Below are 19,523 nucleotides of genomic sequence, written 5' to 3'. Positions count from 1 at the left end.
AACTGTTCCCTATTATGATTTGTAATAATTGTGTCATTGAAATAATTATGTTTAAATTAATTATTTATTTTTTTACAATAAATTTATCGTACATTTTTAGGTTTATGTAAAATATTTTGTCATTATTACTTCCGACGTTTAATTTTTAATTTTAATAGTTATAATTTATCATTAATATAAGATTAAGTTTGTTAATATTTTTATTATTTTGTTGTAATTTTTCTAGTTATTAAGTTCTATCTTCCTTTTAATTTTACTGTAAGTTTCTATTTTCTGTTAAATAGGCACTATCGGGTTTTGGTGAGTTTTTCTGTTAGTACCTATTTCAATTTATGTTGAAATTTTTATTGGTATATGTCTTTATTATTACAATTGATATTTTGATGTTATTCTTGTACTTATATTTTTCTTGTCTTTTGTTTGTATATTGTTATTCCTGTCTGTTTATGTTTTTCTTATGTTTATAAATGTAACTTGTTTTTGGCCGATGTTATCAAGTTTTGGTAGTAGACCCTAATAAAGAAAAAAAAAAAAAGGCCCTAATAAAGGAAAAAAAAAGTAGAAAAGGTCAGCAAATTGTGCAAAAAGGAAGAAAGAAAGTCACAGAAAAAACATTTTCGTATAATTCTATGGAAGACGAGCTTTTTTAAGAGTAAGACATCTGTAGTCTGTGGTATAATCGTGTATAATCTCTGGGCGGCAGTACAAGACCGGTGGATCGCTGTCAATTATTGCCGATATGCCGATCAATTCTCCTTTAATCGCTGTTTAAAAAGTGTTTTATTAAAACTGAATGACATTTACTCGCATTACTTAAGCTATAATATCAAACAAGTGGAGTCTTCAATTTCTACGAGTGAATTATAATCAACCACTGAAAATGGCTATGGCTCTTCAAAGACGTACTAATGTTTGTAAACTAAGCATCTTAACTTGCAAAATTGTAATTAAATAAATGAAAGTATGCATTTATTTATTCATATCTTTATTAATATTCCAGGTACGGTTGCCTCCAGAAGTTAATAGAGTTTTATACATCAGAAACCTTCCTTACAAAATAACTGGCGAGGAAATGTACGACATTTTTGGGAAATATGGCGCCATTAGGCAAATTCGCGTGTAAGTTTACATCGTACGGTTATTACTTAATATTGTGATCCCAAAAATCCGCGTAACGGAATCAGACGCTGGTTTTTTATCTCAGTCACAGGAAACTCATTTCCTCAAATGGCCGAATTAACAATTCGTACAGAGGTAGAACCCGCAGACTTTAATAGCAGGCGCTCGCCACAAACCGCTTGGGGAAAGGCTTTGCAAGCTTACGCAAGCCAAACGTCAATGTTCAGGCCTACAGTATATACCATATTTAAACTACGACACTGCCCCAAACCTCAGCGAGCGCTTGCGAGTGTCCGCAAAGAAAAATCCGAACGCCCGATCCATACTCTCGCTCTTGTCGACGCTTGGCAAGAGTGTGGAACCACCTTGAAACCAATTATTCAGATATCAATGTGGAACTACCCACCATTTTCATTGCCAATGAAATGATTTGAGAAGTTTTGTTTATCACTCGGAACTTGTTTGGTTTTCTGAAGCCGAACGCTTGGTTTTCTGCAGTCGAAATATTCTTATATTTTTATATTGTATCAGCATATTTTAAATACAGCGACCCAATTGAACCCTATCTGGACCAATTAAAGATAATTTGAATGACCTTATCAGGGAAATGTCAATGCAGAGTCCACCATTTGCAGCCCTAGAGTTGACCTTGAAGTAAGGAGAAGTTTGTGAGGATTTCATATCCCGATTCGACCTAAGCGTTTTAAATGATCCCTCTTGTCGTCCTACTTTCTCTTTTGCCATGAGATTTTCATATGTTGACATTACTCTGGTATCTGGAAATCTTTGCAAAGTTCCCCTACTGGGTTGTGCACGATGGAGTATCTTGCAGTGATCTCAACCTAATCACTTTTGATTATTGTGACGTTTCTCATACTTTTACAACACCAATCCCATCACATTTTCGATCAAAAACTGATAACTGGTCAAACTTTAACGCTCAGTTCACTTATCAAATGGGTCGGATAGCTAGAATAAACAGTCATTTAAAACTCGCGCGGTAATTGATTGTGCAGATAATGCGCTAGGATGAACTTCCCTTCCTCCTTTGACCCGTCGCAAATGGTGGAATTCCAATCTTTCAGCATTAAAAACTCTTTTGAATCGTGCGCTTAGAGCTCTCGGAAGAGGTCGATGAACTGACTGTAATCCTATAGCATTGTTTTTACTACATGCAAATTTTAAAATGGCAGATAATAAATACAAAACTGCAATAGATAAAGCCAAATGACTATGTTGGTGCCTTCTAGTAAATTTCCAAATCTGATCCCTGGGGTGCTCTATACAAATTTATTTCTATTAATAATGTGCAAAATAAGCCAATGATTGGCGCCCTTGAGGTATTATATTACGAAAATGGCGCTATATAAGTTATCAATAATAATAATTATACATCCTTTGACTGGTATCATAACACTCACTGCCGTGGATACGGCTTCAGCTCTGCTTGACGCACTTATCCCTTCTGATGACATAGCTTCGAAGAGGAATAAACTGAGGTAATCGGCTAGTTTCATCGTTCACTGAGAACAGGCTGGGCGCTAGGTGCACTTCATAGATATTTTTTTGTAGGAAGATACAAGCGGTGGTGGTGATTTATAATAAATAATTATTATTTTATTTATTTTCACATAAATGTATTTACTAGAACACATTATTATCGAAAGTCAAATAAAATGGTAAGCTGTGCATAATAGCTTATTTTGACGATTCACCCCTGCAAATTGGTGCCCTATGCACCACTGGGTTTCATAAGGAAATATATTTATTTACACATCAAGGGTTCAAAGAACCTTTTACGAAAAAATGCTTTACAGAAATAATCCCAGCAGTGAACAATAATTATGTAGAACATCATATGAAATATAATAGAATAATTCAAAGTAAATCATTTATTGAAGCTAAAATATTTTTAAAAAGTTAAAAAGAAACATAACATTTTTTTCCTTTATTAGGGCCTTCGTTTTTACCTTATGTTCTAAATATAAATATAACAAAGTAAAGTTAAGAATAATTTAAGATAAAAGTAAAGTAGTTATTATAAAGTTTATATTTGAAGCACTAACTTTGTGGTTATTTATTATAATAAAATAAATAAAACAACTTTGTTTTTAGCCACTAATTTCTATTTTTCACCGACCGGTTTCAAAGAAAACAAGCTTCTTCGTCAAGGTTTACGTAACTAATGAATTGATTCCTTTTTTTATTTTTATTATGTTCACTAAATACTATATATATACTAAATACACGTGGACCCAATAAATCAAGTCGTTTTTTCCTTACACGGATGGTAATTTGATATCATTATTTTCGAAGTAAGACAGGAGAGGACTAAAAGAAAATTGTTTATTTGGTTATTAATTATTGTTTTCTTATTATGAATCGCTTTTTTAATTTCTAAGTTGTCTAATTTTAATATTTTATTTTCAACATGAAATACTTTTAATCCAGTGTCTTTACAGAAGTTATGATTATTTTCTATCAGATGATTTGTGAATTCTACACAACTAATAATACAGGAACATTGTTAAAAAATCACAAAGACAAAGTCCATAAATATAATAAATCTGGGATATACCAATTAAATTGTAATGATTGCGATTCAATCTACATTGGAAAAACTAAAAGAAACTTTAATATTAGAGTAAAAGAACACTTAAGATGCTTAAATAATAATAATTTTTCTGAATTCGCAAATCATCTGATAGAATATAATCATAACTTCAATAAAAAGTTAAATTTAATAATGTATTTATTGTAAGGAGTGAGAATACGTTTTAATTCATGTACAGAATTTGCATTGAAAATATCGAATATTTGTTCTAATTCATTTCCATACCTATGTATCCTGGGTATAAGTGAGTGCATTTCGAAGTTGGTTCGTGAATTGTTACAAAATTATTATATTTTTACATTTGTTTTATTTTCATTACAAAAAAAACTTTAAAAAATACATCTTAAAATTAAGCTATAGGTACCGTAATTTGTAAAAAATGCCAACAAAGACTTCAGCATCTGACTGTGGGCCATTCCTTTTTTAATAATTTTATGTTTATAGTATATAAATATGGTATGACAACCATGAAAAGAAAAACAAGATTAACATAATGCTGCTATTACAAAAACAAAACAATTTTTTTACTTCTAGTGCACCTACCAGGTATTCGAATTTGGATTAGTTCAAGCAAAGTTGGGTTGTCAAATATCGATTTAATTATTTCAAATAAGAATAACAAATCAGCTATAACTCTACGGTCAGACAATTCAAGTAATCTCATTTCATTTCTTAGGAAATCACAATTTAAGGATTCTATAGGTATTTTCAATTTATAATTTACAAAGTGCAAGAATTTATTTTGTACCCTTTCGATAGCGTGAGAATGAATATCATAGTAGGGAGACCAAACCAAAGAGTTGTATTTAAGCCTACTCCTTACTAATGAGCAGTACAATTGTTTCACAGTAAATGAATTTTTAAAGTTTGACGCTAGTCTCAAAACAAATCCAAGCATCTTCATTCCATCATTAGCTATCTGATTAATGTGAAAAGTAAACTCTAGTTTCTCGTCAAGCAAAATACCCAGATCTTTTATTTGAGACACTCTTATCAAATCGATACTATTTTTAAAATATGTAAATTTAATGGGGTTTTTACATCTACAGAAAGTTATACTTTGACATTTACATATATTTAACTGAAGATTATTAAATTACACTACTTGTACAATATATTTATATTCTCTTGAAGAGTATAACAATCAGTTACATTTTTTATATTCCTGTATATTTTTAAGTCATCGGCAAACAGTAAAATATTATCTTCTTCGAAAAAATTTACTACATCATTTACAAAAATACTAAATGGGATCCTTGAGGAACCCCACTTGTCGCCAAAAATGATTGTGACACAAAATCATTAACTTTCACTATCATATATCTACCAGTTATATAACTATGCAACCAATTCAGCATATTCCCTTTAACTCCTACCAAATCTTATTTCTTTACCAAAATTTTATGACAAACCTTGTCAAAAGCTTTACTAAAATCAGTGTAAATAGAATCAAATTGTCATTTTTGATTTAAAGCATTAATTATATTATTTTGGTAAATAATCAGATTTGTCAGAGTTGATTTGCCGAGAGTAAAACCACGTTTAACTGGTGATATTGCATGTCTTACATGAGAATTTATTTTGTAAAGTACAAGGCTTTCAAATAGTTTTGGAATAATTGATTGAATGCAAAGAAGTTTAATAAGAGAACGGACACAGAAAACTCCAGTGACAACTGTCGTCAAGCGGAGGCGATACGGTTGGCTTGGCCATGTACTACGGATGCCTCCTGAGAGCCTTAACTTCGCTTGCCTACCTTACAAGGCATCAGGTTTTCAACGTCCTGGACGTCCACTGCTGACTGTTAGCAGTTCATGTCAGAACTACGAGACGTGAACCTGACTTGGGAGGATGCACAGGAGCTGGCAACTGACAGAGATGCCTGGAAAATCTTCATGGACACCATATGCTCCAACTAGGGAGCGGACATGGAATGATGATGATGATATAAATCTGTAATTTTTGTTACCCTTAAAACTTATTAAATGATGATGACATGCTTGCATTCATTCCGCCTTCTCTTGGCCTTAAAATTTTTCTGAATGTTGGTTGTTTGAGCATTAGTAATTATTCAAAATATAATGTTTTAGTAAAAGTTTTGAAAATGTATTGCTTTTTTTATAAAAAAAATATGTTTTTAAAATAATTGTTAATATTACTTTCGATTTTTAACTAATACTAATAATCAAACAACCCGACCTTAGACGAATGTGTGGGAAGATGGTTTAAGAGTGCATATATAGAAAATATATTTCTCTTTAAAGTTAAAGATAAACTTTTTTGTTTCAGTGGAAATACACCAGAAACAAGAGGGACTGCATTTGTTGTATACGAAGATATATTTGATGCAAAAACTGCGTGTGATCATTTATCTGGATTCAATGTTTGTAATAGGTACTTAGTTGTTCTATATTACAGATCTAATAAAGCGTTCAAAGGAATGGACATTGACAAAAAACAAGAAGAACTTGATTCTATTAAGAAGAAATATGGAATTTCTTCAGAAGATCTGAAAAAGTAGCAAATTATGATGTATGTGCCTGAGAGAAGGCACGAAGAATAGGCCGATATAGCGAGAGAGGCATGTGGGACAAAAGGAAGAATAAGCCCGATATATGGAGAGACATTTTTTGTGCTGAAAATATTTAATAAGTTTATTCTAAAAAACTATTTTGTAATAAAAATTTATTCACATGGGAAAATATTTTTTGTTTTTAAAATTTCAGTTTTTACTTTACCAAATAAATATAATTTATGAATGTGCCTTTTAGGTGGGTAAGACCCTGTTACCGGAAAGATATGTGTCACTTGATCTGTATCTTTAAAGTGACCAAATCTTTTAAGTAGTTCAATTGAACGAATGTATCTTTTGTTCATTTGGGTCATCATATCTCCGCATCTTCGTATCATTTGTATCATCGCATCTTTCGTATCATTTGTTTCTTCGTTTTTTTCGGGTCTCTAGTTCATTCAGTTCTTTTGTTCACTTGAAAAATATTATTACAATATTTTTAATAGGTTTTATTTAGGAAGAGAATATTTGTTTACATATAAAAATATTCAGCTTTATACTTTGTTTTATTTCTTTTGAGTAGTTTTTGACGATAGAGGAGAAGTGTTTACAAGAGTAGCCCCTGAATACATTTGAAATAAATACAAAGTAGTACAATAAATGTCAATCTGCCCTAGTTTTATCGTGCCGTTTGGATTTGGACGATTCGTGTTAATCGGGCCTACGTGTTCAATAAACACACACTTCGGAAATGTGTATAGATAGAGCAAATGTCTATGTATGCGTGGCCTCAACTTTAAATAATTTACCCATACTTAACCTATCTACTAACTACGCATATCGTATGGTGACAAGGAATATGAACACAATCGTTGCGAACGAATAACCTAAATGAGCTAGAGATATGAAAGATACGAATGATACAACAGATACAAAGATATTTAGTTGGACGCTCTTTTCGTTTGCAAACCAACTGACCGAGATGAGAGAAACATATCTCGTTTCAGACCTTGTCAGTATGACCGGGTCGTTTGCGAACTACACATGTCTAGTGCCTTTTAAGTTTTTACAAAAATAATGAAAATTTTTTTGTTTTGTTACAAATGGTTCACGTTAACTGTTCTTCGATCTTCTACAAGTATGGTTGCGATATGTCCAGTACAATAACCGTAGAAACAAGCTATCATTTTCTTAGATATGCTTTGGGAACGAACAACTTTTATAGGATTAGGTTTATACACGACACCTCGCCGTGTGTATAGTTGAACTGTAGATAGGGGTGGCTCTGTAGCTGCTGTAGTCCGGCTACCTTGGATGAGATAGGCTTCTCTGGTTGGGTCGGCGGTGATATCCTCCAAGGGCAGGCGGCGGAGTCGAAGGCGGAGAGGGCGTAATTCCAGAAAACACGCTTAGTCTTGATTTTTCCACAACTTTATTCATAAAAAACACATAGGTTTTATAGGTCGGACAGGGTGCGGGACAGCATTCCTAAGCCGCAGGAGAGAGCGAGAGGGGGTCGGGCTGCCCCGAATTAACGCGTAGGACGCTCTCTCATTGGCTGGACATTTTTATATTTTATTGTTACATCAGTACCTTTTTACTCATATAACACCCTCAGTATAAATTTTACATAAAAATGAAGTATGTAGGCATCATCCCCGTGTCCCAATTAATACATAAATAACACGGGAAAAGATCCCACATACCGATTAAAAGGGTGAGACACGTTTTAGTGGGATTCAGTGAGGCCTAGTACTTCATAATCCTATACATATTTATGGCTAGAGTCTCGGTATTCTAACGTCTGCCCCCGCAAGTGATATAATTAACTGTCTTTATTAAAGGGGCAGCTTATTAGATTACAAAATCGAGACTACTAGCCGAAATAAGCAAGAAAACTAACAAATGGAAAAACTTGTAAAAACACCGGTGCCGGCCGCTCTGGTTGAAGCTCCGCGTGTAGCCCTAGCGACGATTCGCGAAGCTTCAGCTGCCATCGAGGTCTAAGGATTTCTCAGCGCTCAGTCGAACATTTTTCCTCGTGTAGAAACTGCCTCCGTCTTTTTTGCCATACGAGCGGCGATGTCCGATACAAGGTTTATCTTGGAACACCCAAAAAGTTGATTGTTGTTTAGTTTCTGGCTCATACAGTAGAACTCTATTTTTCCCAACTCCAGACATCCGGGTTCCAAATATCCAGATTGTTATCGGGTAACAAAAAACAAAGGATTTTTTCAAATTAAAATTTTACTGTGCAATTAACTTTGCTGCGCATGTTTAAGTAAGTTTTTAATGATATTCCAATAATCTGTATTATTTAAAAAGCAAAGAAAGCTGGCGCTCATTAATCCGAATAAAATCATACAATGTGAATTTTTACATCAAATTAAAATTTTTACTAATTTTCAATAAATTACGATGAACATGGAGAAAGATTTCATTAGGATATTTCTGTAATACAAAGACATCAGAGCCATCGGAATGAATGAACGCTTGCGGATTACTACTGGTCTATGCTCCGGAACTCATTAACAAGAGGCAAGCCAAAAGACAAGGATCTCATGAAACTAACACATGATTCTCTTCAGACCTGACCAGCTGCCAAGTTAGAAAATTCATCAATTTATAACATTATTATATACAGCTTTTAGCGTGCAAGCCAAGATTCGGGATTCTTATTACGAATATATAAATAGCTCAAAAAAGTCCAAAAAAACGTTTGTTCAACCAGCTAATAGCAGGCAAGCCAACGTTCCGGCAGGACAACGTCTGTCGGGTCCACCAGTATGTTGTAAAAATTTAGGTTCTGTATGTTTAAGGCCGCATATCTCGGAAAGCAATCAAGGATTGGCTTAAAATTTTTACAGAACATTACATTATAGCAGAAGAGCATTTCTATGTACTTTTTATTCGGAAATTTCAACGGAAAAGGAACATTCTATGCGTATTAAATTAACTCATAATTTATCATAGTTAATAAGTACTGAATGACAATTCTACACAGTGCTTCCATTTTATAAATTTTAGCCAAAGTTACAATTTTCTTTCCTCATATTCAAATAAAGATATTCAATTAAGCCATGTGTTTTCTCGGTCAATGCACAGTTGCTAGACTATTTTTATTTACTCCCCTAATAATTAATATCAGACAAAGCCTCATAAAACAAAAAAAATGTTCAAGATACCCGTGTTTAAAGTACTAAACATGTAGGATTAATTTCAGATGAGACGATGGTAAGTATTTTTATTTTTAAATTTTTTTTTTTTTATAAATAATTCTATATTTTAATAAATAAATGATTATAATATACATTTTATATAAGACGTATCTTAAGATACAAACTAGGAATATTTAGCAATTTGAGGGTCCTACGAAGAAGCTATACCAAAGAGAACACCTCCAGTAAATCCTGCGGAGTAGTAAGAGTTTGCTCGCATGAAGGTGATCATCTGAAAGGATACAGAATGGAATTAGATGGTAGTCTAAAAATAACAATGCATACGCAAATAGGGATAACCAGGGTGATTGACGCTGTGTGCTCATTTTGCACCATACTGGTTGCTGGTTGTTTAACTAAAGCTGGTGCGTTCGTAAAACTCACACAAACACATTTTAAATCTACAGGATGTTGATTTAAAAAATGGTTATATTCAATTTCAACCAAATGTGCCATCTTTTTTTTAAATTCTGTGTTGGATTAGAGGGTTGTGTATGAAAAAAAAAATACAATTGGTTAAGAAAATGTTCATCATTTTCGACAAACTAAATAATAAAAGGCCAGTTTTCTTCAGCCATTTTCAGTAAAAAAAAAATTGGGAGCGACAAGTTGGCCACGCGCGATGGTGGGAGTAATCATTGTTCCGCAGAGAGCCTGCCCGTCCATCTCGGTGGCGATGTCTCGGGACAATGTTTTGTCCTTCAAATTGCTGTTTTAAAAATACTCTGTCTCTCTCGCGCTCAGATACCTTTATGGTAGTAATAATTAAGACCCGGATGGTGAGTAGCAATGAGGTTTTTTTCAGTGCGGTGTCTGTGGTATTGCAGGTTTTTAAGTATGCCTTTTTGTCATCATTTTACTTTGCTCATAGAAATATATGAATTGTACAGAGACTAATTGCAACTATAATTATCTAAAAGCGTATTTCATTGACAAAGTTTTATTTAATATGTTTTTTTTCTTAGAATTCGGTAAACACCTCAACCATGTAATTACTAGTAAATGGCAATTACCATGGTTAATTATGCGGGCAATATTCAAAAGCATTTTATTATTTGATATAATTGTATATTCCCATAAATGTATTTATATGAATTGGTAATGAAATGCATTATTTTTTGTTTATTTTCTTACTGTAAGGTCTAAAGGCAAGTATTGTAAAAGTGAAATAAAACAAAAATATTGGTTGCAAATTTATGGTGCATTTTATTACTTATTTATTGTTTAATAATTTACTATAAATATTTGTATACTCGTATTTTATAAATAATGATAATCTTGTAATATGTAGGAATTTGTGTTTGTGTGTGTTTTTTTACTAATAATTGTTTATTTAATAACAATATTCTTTTTTTAAATATTGTAAATTGTATAAATGTGTGTTTTGCGCTCTGATCTCTGACTTTTATTTTTTAACAATAGCAAAATACTTTGTTTTATTATTTTATATTTTTCAAATCATATTTTGAAACGTTGCATTTTACTAATTAAAGTTCTTCCAAGAACTAGGGGCAATTTATATTTGAAAAAATGTATTTTTTTTGTAGTCACAAACTCTATAACTAGAAGACGAAATTGTGTAGATTGTTTTTCTTTTGTAATCTTTTTGTTTTTGTTGTTAGAATTTTGCGATGTAAAACAATCTTAGTCCTTTAGCAATAAAGAGTTGAGACGCTTGCGCTCAGTGAGATGTTCTCCGAACATTGACTAAATGCATACCTTATCCAACCACACTGCTGATTTCCTGTCAGCTTCTCGGGTCATCTTCTCCCCGATGGTGTCGACATTCTTGTGGATCTTGTCCCAGTCGATGCGGATGTAGCCAGCCTGCGTGGCCAGATGTAGCAGGATGACTCCACTGCCGAGTCCTACTGCCGCTACCTTTCCCAGCTTCATGCCCATGTAGCCGGTTACCCTGCGCAAAAATCACTTCTCTCTACAAACTCCCACAAAATCATCTTATTATAAACTGAGGTCCAAAAAAATCTATAATTTACCACCCAGAAAGTGTTCCAACTACCAACTGCTTTGTCGCTGATGACTTTCCAATTTCTCCAAAAGCCTTTTCCAAAGCTTTTTTCGAGTTCTGTACAATTCCATCATTATTTGAGTCACTCGAGTGATCCTCACTCATGGTATTCTAAAAATTACAAAGGCATAAATTGAATTTCACATAACAAAAACAGGGTTTAAAAAACTGATAATAAATTCTAAAGATAAAAGCAGTATACTAAGCAATAAAGGAAAATATCAACTACAGAGCACTGTGATTCACGTAGAAATAGCTAGGAGGACAAAAGTCATTTCAATATTTCCTCAAATTAGTGATGTCATATTGTAAACAACCCCTTATTAGTCATTATTACAAGAATCCTTAGTGCCAAATATTCCATGGTCACGAGTCATCGGGGGACAAAGCAAAGGTTTCAGGTAAATGCATTTGCACGCATCAATTAGTATCGATTTTGTGTCGCCTATATCTTGTGCTTTACATGGTGATTTAAAAAATATTAAAAAAATAATAGATTCTATATTTGAAGGTATTATTTAATTATTTATTCACTAAAAAAATTATCGTATACTATATTTAAATAGTGAAAAATAAAATATGAGAAATAATAAAAAAAATTAACCTTATTTTTCAAATTTAAAAGCTTGTAACTAACAACTACTTGAGATTACCTAATTTTTGTACTATACATATGTAATCTACAATATTAAACTTTCAAATAATACAAAACACCTATTTGATTTATTTTGCCCTTAATTTAATTTTTTTTTTTTTCAGAACGTGTTTACACTATCAAAAAAGTTGATTTTTTCAAAGAATGGGTTAAACATGTTAAAGATGACAGAAACTCAAAATTATTTTTTACGCTGTCATCAAAATTTAATATAAACAATGCTGTTGATGGGTCCGTAAGAAAAATCAAATTGAAAATAGCGAGTATACCGCAAAAAATGGACGAAAAATGGAAAACATGTTATTCTAAAAGAGAAAGGTTTTTAAAAAACTACAAGAGATGGTTGAACGGCGAGGACTTTCAGTTTTCTGTTCATTTTTAAGCGCCATAGGCTTCCACCTCATCACAACCACCATTTGATGTCAGTCGGTCTATTGGCAGACCCAGGAAGGACTTGGGAGGAATCATCATTGAAGTCAAAAAAAAGGAAAAATCAAAGACCTCGTGGAATCGCGAAGTGTAAAGTGAATTGACAACAGCAGCGGAACTGGCAGTTCGTTTGTCAGGCCGAAGAAACGCTGCTAATGTGATAAAAGATATTTGTGATATAAAAGAAGTGGGACAATAAAAAAATGTGCAGTGTGCGGATAATAGGCAGTTAAGCAGTGACGAAGCGTTAGCTTATTATGTAGATTCAAAGTCTACGAGTCACTCTTACAAACAGACAACAAAGTGGTCATTGAAAGCAGGACATCAAGTGTTTCCATCATTTCATAGCCTGAGTAAGTCCAAAAAATCTTGTCTTACCGAGGAGCACATTTTGGTAACCAAAACGCGTACTGAAATTAAATTACATGCAGTTTTAGATGAAACTGCCGAACGTTTAAAACAAGCGCAAAGTAAAGTTATCAATAGCGTGCTCCCAGTTTCGTCATTCACACTTATCAGTAAGTGGGGGTGTGATTGTGATGGTAGTTCCGGTCATAGCACATATAAACAGAAATTTGAGAATATGGAAGACACAGTTAAAACAACGATCTGAAGAAATTAGACAAAAATTTAAAAAAGAGATGGGGCTTATCGTAGACAAACCAAAACCAGGTTCAGGCTCATCGAATGATGGAAATACAGCTCGCAGATTTTTCGGGAATCCAGAACTAAGTGCGGAGATTACTGGAATAGACATTAGACTTATCAATAACTTTTCTATTTTATTAAAAACATTAGCTTCCGCTTTTTACATAAATTTAATTGAATTTGAAAAGTTATATGTTGAAACCAGGAAGCTATATATATATTAATCTTTCTTCGTGGCACTACATGCCAGCAACTGTACACAAAATACTTGTGCACAGTAGTAAAGTAATAAAAACTTCCCTGCTTCCAATAGGTCAACTGTCGGAAGAAGCACAGGAAGCCCAAAACAAGGACTGTCGCAGATTTCAGGAGCACAACACTAGGAAAGTATCCCGTATTGCCACGAATTTAATGACTATGCTCTTAATCACATCTAATCCTTTAATCAATTCCCTCAGAGAGATTCCCAAAAAAAGTGCAGATAGTTTATCTGCAGAAGTTTTGAAATTGATAATACCACCTTCTCAGGTATAGAGTAATTTACCTCAAAATGAGGACGATTACTTGATACCAGATTTGTCAGAATCGGAGAGTGACGAGTACGACTAATAATATTTTAATAATAACTTTTTCTTAATATTCTTTATATGTACTTATACAGTTGTATTATGTATTTTAATGATGTCTTTAGTGATTCGTTTAATTTAAGTCTTAATATCCTAGCCTACATTACATTACTGTTTATTGTAAATAATTTATTCATTTTTTTTACTATTTTTCAATATCTTGAGATTTATGAAATAATTTGATTTTTTTGTACATATTAATTTTGAAAATTATAAGTTGTTTGTATTTTTATGAAATATTTGGATTTTTTGTACATATTAATTTTGTAAATTGTAAGTTGTTTGTATTTTTATCCCCAATATCCCAATGTAGCATTTAAAAAATAATTTAAATATTTTAATACTACTACTTATAAGATAAGACTTTTTTACTGTAATCTATAAGTATTACTTATTATTTATGGTTAATATTTTACCTAAGTAATGATTTTTAAATAAATATTTTGTACAAAATATCTGTCAATAATTATTTGAATAGATCTTGTCACCCATAAAAATAATCGGAGATCATAATTATTTCTAGCAGTTTTAAGCTTTCTTGTTATTTCTCTTACGGATAGGTAACTAATAAATAATTTTAACAATAAAATGTGTGTTTTTTAATTATTTAGTAATTTGGCTATTATTTTTGATGTACAAGTACAGGGTTTCCTAATAAGAGGTTTCATTTTGAATAGCCCGCTATTTGGGCAGCTGTCACTTTTGAAGTTGTCATCTTTTGACATTTGACAAGTAAAAACTACGCCATTACTAAAAATAGAACGATGCACGCTTCAACAACGCATTGAAATTGTTAAAATTCACTACAAAAAAGGTGAAATTTTGCAGTCACCATTCGCAAAACTAAAGCTAGGGCTTCCTAGGACAGCGGTGCCCGTATCTTAACGGCCGTAGTGAACAGTGATGCAGTGGACAGCCGTCGTAACGGTGACTAGAGAGTGGTTTCCTAGGAAAACGGTGTTAATAAATGTTATCAAAACCGTTTTCCTAGGAAACCACTCTCTAGTCACTGTTACGACGGCTGTCCACCGCATCACCGTTCACTACGACCGTTAAGATACGGGCACCGCTGTCCTAGGAAACCCTAGCTTAAAGCACTTTTGGGTCGTCGTGAAACACCTTCTCGGATGGCAATAGTGAAACTGGTGAAAAAATTTGAGCTGCTGTCATCCTGAGTGCTTCTATTTTCCATTAAACCAAATTGGTTATGGTGAATCAATTTATTATCTTTTATAAATTCAGTCAACCTTTTTTTAATAATTTTTTCAAATATTTTAGCTATGTTTGAAGTTACTGAAATAGGACGGTAGTTAGTTATTTCTTCAGGATTCCCATCTAAAACATCTAATGACATATAAAATAATTTTGTCCTCTTGATATTAATATTCGGAAAACGCAGAGAAATTTAAATATTGGAATTAATGAGCACATGAGATGTTTATGATTCATTTTTGCAACAACCAATTTGTAGTAACCAATAATACTTTAAACAATAAGTTTGCAAATCATTTAATACTTTCAAATCACAATATGATTAAAGATAAGGAAGTCAAAATCTAACATGCATACATATATAATATACGAGGTGTGTTCAGAAAATTAAGGTAATTTTTCCATTTCGTGGGTTTGGAGAGTCCAATTGTCAAATTTTTATTTTGTTATATTGGTGTCATGCCCCTGAAGTATGCTAAAATTTTCAGTTGTATTCAGTGTTTACTTTGTCTGTGGCAGCCGCTAAGGTTAGACGTGTTTTTATGAGCTCGGCGATTTCCGTTTGTTAAAATAATGGATCAAAGAATTTGTATCAAATTTTGTGTAGAAATGAAATAAAGTGTAATAAAGTATGTGAAATGTCAACAAAGGCCTATGGTGAGCCTGCTATTAGTAAAAAAGAGTTTACGAGTGGTATAAGCGTTTCCAAGATGGCCGTGAAGACGTTGAAGATGACGAACGGCCCGGATGCCTCAGCACATCAACAACTGACGAAAACGTGGAAAAAACAATACTGTAACGATGCCCCAGCCTCCATATTTGCCAAACATGGCGTGTGACTTTTTTCCATTTCCAAAAATAAAGACAACCTTAAAGGGCCGTCATTTTACAAACATAGATGACATTAAAAGCGCATCGCTGAAACAGCTAGAGGCTATCCCAAAATCCGAGTTTAAGAAGCGTTTCGAGGATTGGAAGAAGCGCTGGCACAAGCGCATAATATCTAATGGGGACAATTTCAAAGGCGACAACATTAATGTAGACGAATATTTTTTTCTTCAAAAAACCAAAATTCCCATTATTTTCTGAACAGACCTTGAAAATATAGTAATAAAGGATTGAAAGTAAATAACATGGAGGTACATCGTATTCATAAAATAAATGTAATATATCCCTAAAATGTAATATATTTGAAGAGGTATACATGGATAGAGATAACGCTTCACACAACGTCAAGCTAAAACCATGTTACAAATATCATGAAAGGTCATGGCGAGGGGGCAACGAGTTTTGTCACGTCATGCCACATCAACATTGGCGTCCGTAAGTACGTAATAAAGTTTAAAAAAAACTAAATGTCTATGTCAGTTGACTTTGATTTCAAAGCCTGTATGTCTTGCCCTTTCGCACTGCTTCACATTTGCTTAGCGTATTTAAGAAAAAATATTCGAATTCGAAAAAATAAATTAAGACCTAGGGTTATAAATTACTTTTTTTAAAAATAATTTGTATTTAGGCATTAATTTTCCAGATATGTGATATTTTTTTAGCATGAAATTAACTTATTTTGGTTAAAAAAATAATTGTTTCTGTAGTAAACTTTTTAAATACCATGAATTAATTCCGATGCAAGACATTCGGTGATCCAAAATGAGGAAGTTCGGTGGTTTTATTAAAAGACTGTCAAACTAAGTAAAAAAAAAAAAAATCGTATTATCATTGCTGTGATTTATTTCCGATGTCTCGAGTTGCCGTGGATAAGTAGCAGTGCCATTTTAAAGTAGAACTCCGTAGCTAACAAAATACACTAAACATTGAAAAAAAATGGCTACCCGGAAACCAGAAATCTATCGCAACACATAATAATGTTATAATTGACCGGTAATTGTTCGCATCAACCTGTGACGTTTGAAAGTAGTCCACTTTTATTAATTTTTTCATACATTTATGAGAAACTTCACTATATAATGAAATGCGCTAACTTTTACCGCACGTAAGAAAACATTTTTTATATTCAATTTCCTGTAGCTCTGAAATTCCTCTGATTAATAAATGGATATTTTAAATTCATATTTTAGTATAAATGGCATGTTTAGATGGTCTATTGATCAGCCTTATACTTTAGGTGCCAGTCCGGGGACGGTAAAATATTGCAGTGCCGGCAATCGAATGGCGCGGTTAGAGAACTATTTCTACTAGATTTCCTTTTTTGGGATTTTTACCCAAGAGAAGTCAAGAGTCGTAAGTGCTCATCCGGGGTTCTGGTTCTATTTCACACACAGGGATGTATTCTTCATCCACCCAGACACGGAAAACGAAATCTTGCAGGTATAATAGATCACTCTCGCCTAGCCAATGGTGTATATATATTTATTATCTCATGATAAAAGTGTATGAGGTGATAGCCCAGTACTACTTCCACGAGGAAAAGTTTTATAGATATGTAAGAAGATTAATATTTCTTTTTAAAACTGTAGCCATGGAAATTTACGTTCATATTAGTTTACTATTTTTAGGAAGATAGCAGAAAAATAATTTACTACCTATGAATGTAATATATTATAGAAATTCCCTTACCGGATTATATAATTATATATATCACTGGAATATTATCGTTATATTGCATTTAATGCAAATGCTGTGAAATTACACATAAATGATTATGACTTTTCAAAATCAAAACCGATGCGTAAAACGTCAAACCAAAGCACAGATGCAAATAATTAAAACAGAATGGTCAGTTGGTCAGGGTGATATAGAAATAGTAGTATAATCTGTGGAATGACAGAAGCGGACCAACACCGATCTACATACAGGTCTCGAAACAAAATGGCCGCCGCATGGGGCTATGGTAAATCTGTGTAAGACTACAGCTGCTGTCAAATGTTAATGCTGTAAAAAGGATGTAAAGTACCTAGAGACGAGTTGCAATGCAAACCTTACATTTTTGACGGAATGAATAATAAATAGTTTAATTAAAACAATACGTATAATTATATTTATTTATATATACATATATATATACATGTATATATATATATATTATATATGTATATTATTCATTACAACATATTAAAAATTAAATTATTCGTTTCGTTTTATAAATAAAATTTTGGTAAATAAAATTAGAAGTTTTTACTTTTATTTTTACCTATATAAAAAAAAACAATATTTCATTTAATTTCAATTCATAAATAAAACAATGAATAAAGGGTTATTTAATTTATTCAACATATAATGAAATTACGATGTACATTTAAGTAATACGCTAATAAAAAGGGTGAAAGACAGTCATGGCGGTATCTACAATTACATAAAATATATCCCACCCATCAATAATTAAAACAAAAAGCTTAAGCTGTTTTATAAAATTTTATAGATATTGGTACTTATACGAAAATATTTTTTTACCGAATTACAAAAGGCAATCAACATACACAAAGAAAAAATTATTAATTAAATAAAAAAAATATTTACAATAAAAAATACTACTAAATAATATTGATTGAACAATTTTACTATAGTACGCACCTAATGGTGCATAGGGGACTGCATTAGTACACCAATCGCAGTGTATCTTGATCATTTTTGTTACATGAAGGTAAGATGAATGTGTATTCTAGTGTAAAAATACCCTTTTAAATAAATATTTCATGTCAATCATGTCGGGAATCGAACCCGAAACCTCTTGCATGGTAGGGAAACGCGCTGACCACTGCACCACGAGGCCGACAAAGAATATACACAAAGAAATCAGTTTACACAAAGAAAAATTCATTCAACATTGTTTTGAGTATGTCCAAATGTTTGCAAACTGGCTGAATTTTCTCCCTAGGGAGTTATTTAGATCTGAATTTGTTGCAATAGAGAGGGAAAACATTTTTGAGAAGGGAATATGGAAGTATAGCCATTTACAGGGCTTATGACCTGTCATTGGCTGGTTTAACTGGCCACTTTACACATTATAAAGGTTTCAGCTCTTTAACTCCACAAAAATCAACAAATGGATGAGTTGAGGAAATGTGAATGTTTAAACATGGGCAGAATCGTAAATGTTACCTTTATAAATGGACAATTCTAACTCACTATTTACACTAATTGATACACTTAACATTGGGATAGGGTATAGTTGGAAATATCCAAAAGTCACTGCACTTTCCTTTTTAAAAATAGTCCAATCACCGAATCCGACACTTGTCGGAGAGAATAAAAACGTTTGGCGGCCACTTACTTCTGGTTTGTAATTATACTATTTTGAATAGCAATATGCAATTGCTCCACTTTCTTGGGACGAATCAGTTCGCAGGCACTTTCCCGGGAAGATGTGGTTGGCGTTGAAGTAAGATGGACAGTTGGGAAGAATAGATGGTATTGCTGTTTTTACTGGTCGAATTTTCGATAAAGGGACGGTTATTCTTTCCATATAACCGTTTATAATAAAAACCTCCATCTCGATCTCTG

General features: G+C 32.7%; 2 protein-coding genes across 3 annotated transcripts; one reads left to right on the top strand and one right to left on the bottom strand.

The window, feature by feature from the left end:
* Positions 1-701: 701 nt before the first annotated feature.
* Sf3b6 (splicing factor 3b subunit 6) lies at positions 702-6,435 on the top strand. Of its 2 annotated transcripts, none has more exons than XM_088243111.1 (3): positions 702-910; positions 1,001-1,119; positions 6,152-6,435. In XM_088243111.1, the coding sequence occupies exons 1-3, from the start codon at positions 881-883 to the stop codon at positions 6,252-6,254; spliced, it is 252 nt and encodes an 83-aa protein (XP_088099237.1). In that variant the 5' UTR covers positions 702-880; the 3' UTR covers positions 6,255-6,435. The 2 variants fall into 2 exon arrangements, with proteins under 2 accessions (XP_088099237.1, XP_088099236.1); XM_088243110.1 differs by having other exon boundaries at positions 743-910; positions 6,023-6,435.
* Positions 6,436-9,472: 3,037 nt separating this feature from the next.
* LOC148283867 (FUN14 domain-containing protein 1-like) lies at positions 9,473-17,780 on the bottom strand. Its single transcript, XM_088243109.1, has 4 exons — positions 17,640-17,780; positions 11,461-11,603; positions 11,183-11,378; positions 9,473-9,695 (listed from the first exon to the last, which is right to left on the bottom strand). The coding sequence occupies exons 2-4, from the start codon at positions 11,595-11,597 to the stop codon at positions 9,615-9,617; spliced, it is 414 nt and encodes a 137-aa protein (XP_088099235.1). The 5' UTR covers positions 11,598-11,603; positions 17,640-17,780; the 3' UTR covers positions 9,473-9,614.
* Between the last annotated feature and the right edge of the window lie 1,743 nt (positions 17,781-19,523).

Source organism: Micrasema longulum, unplaced genomic scaffold, assembly GCF_059751315.1.
Source record: "Micrasema longulum isolate JH-2025_06_02 unplaced genomic scaffold, ASM5975131v1 h1tg000185l, whole genome shotgun sequence".
Lineage (NCBI taxonomy): Eukaryota > Metazoa > Arthropoda > Insecta > Trichoptera > Brachycentridae > Micrasema > Micrasema longulum.
Note: the sequence above shows the minus strand (reverse complement) of the source record. Positions and strands in the feature narration are given on the sequence as shown.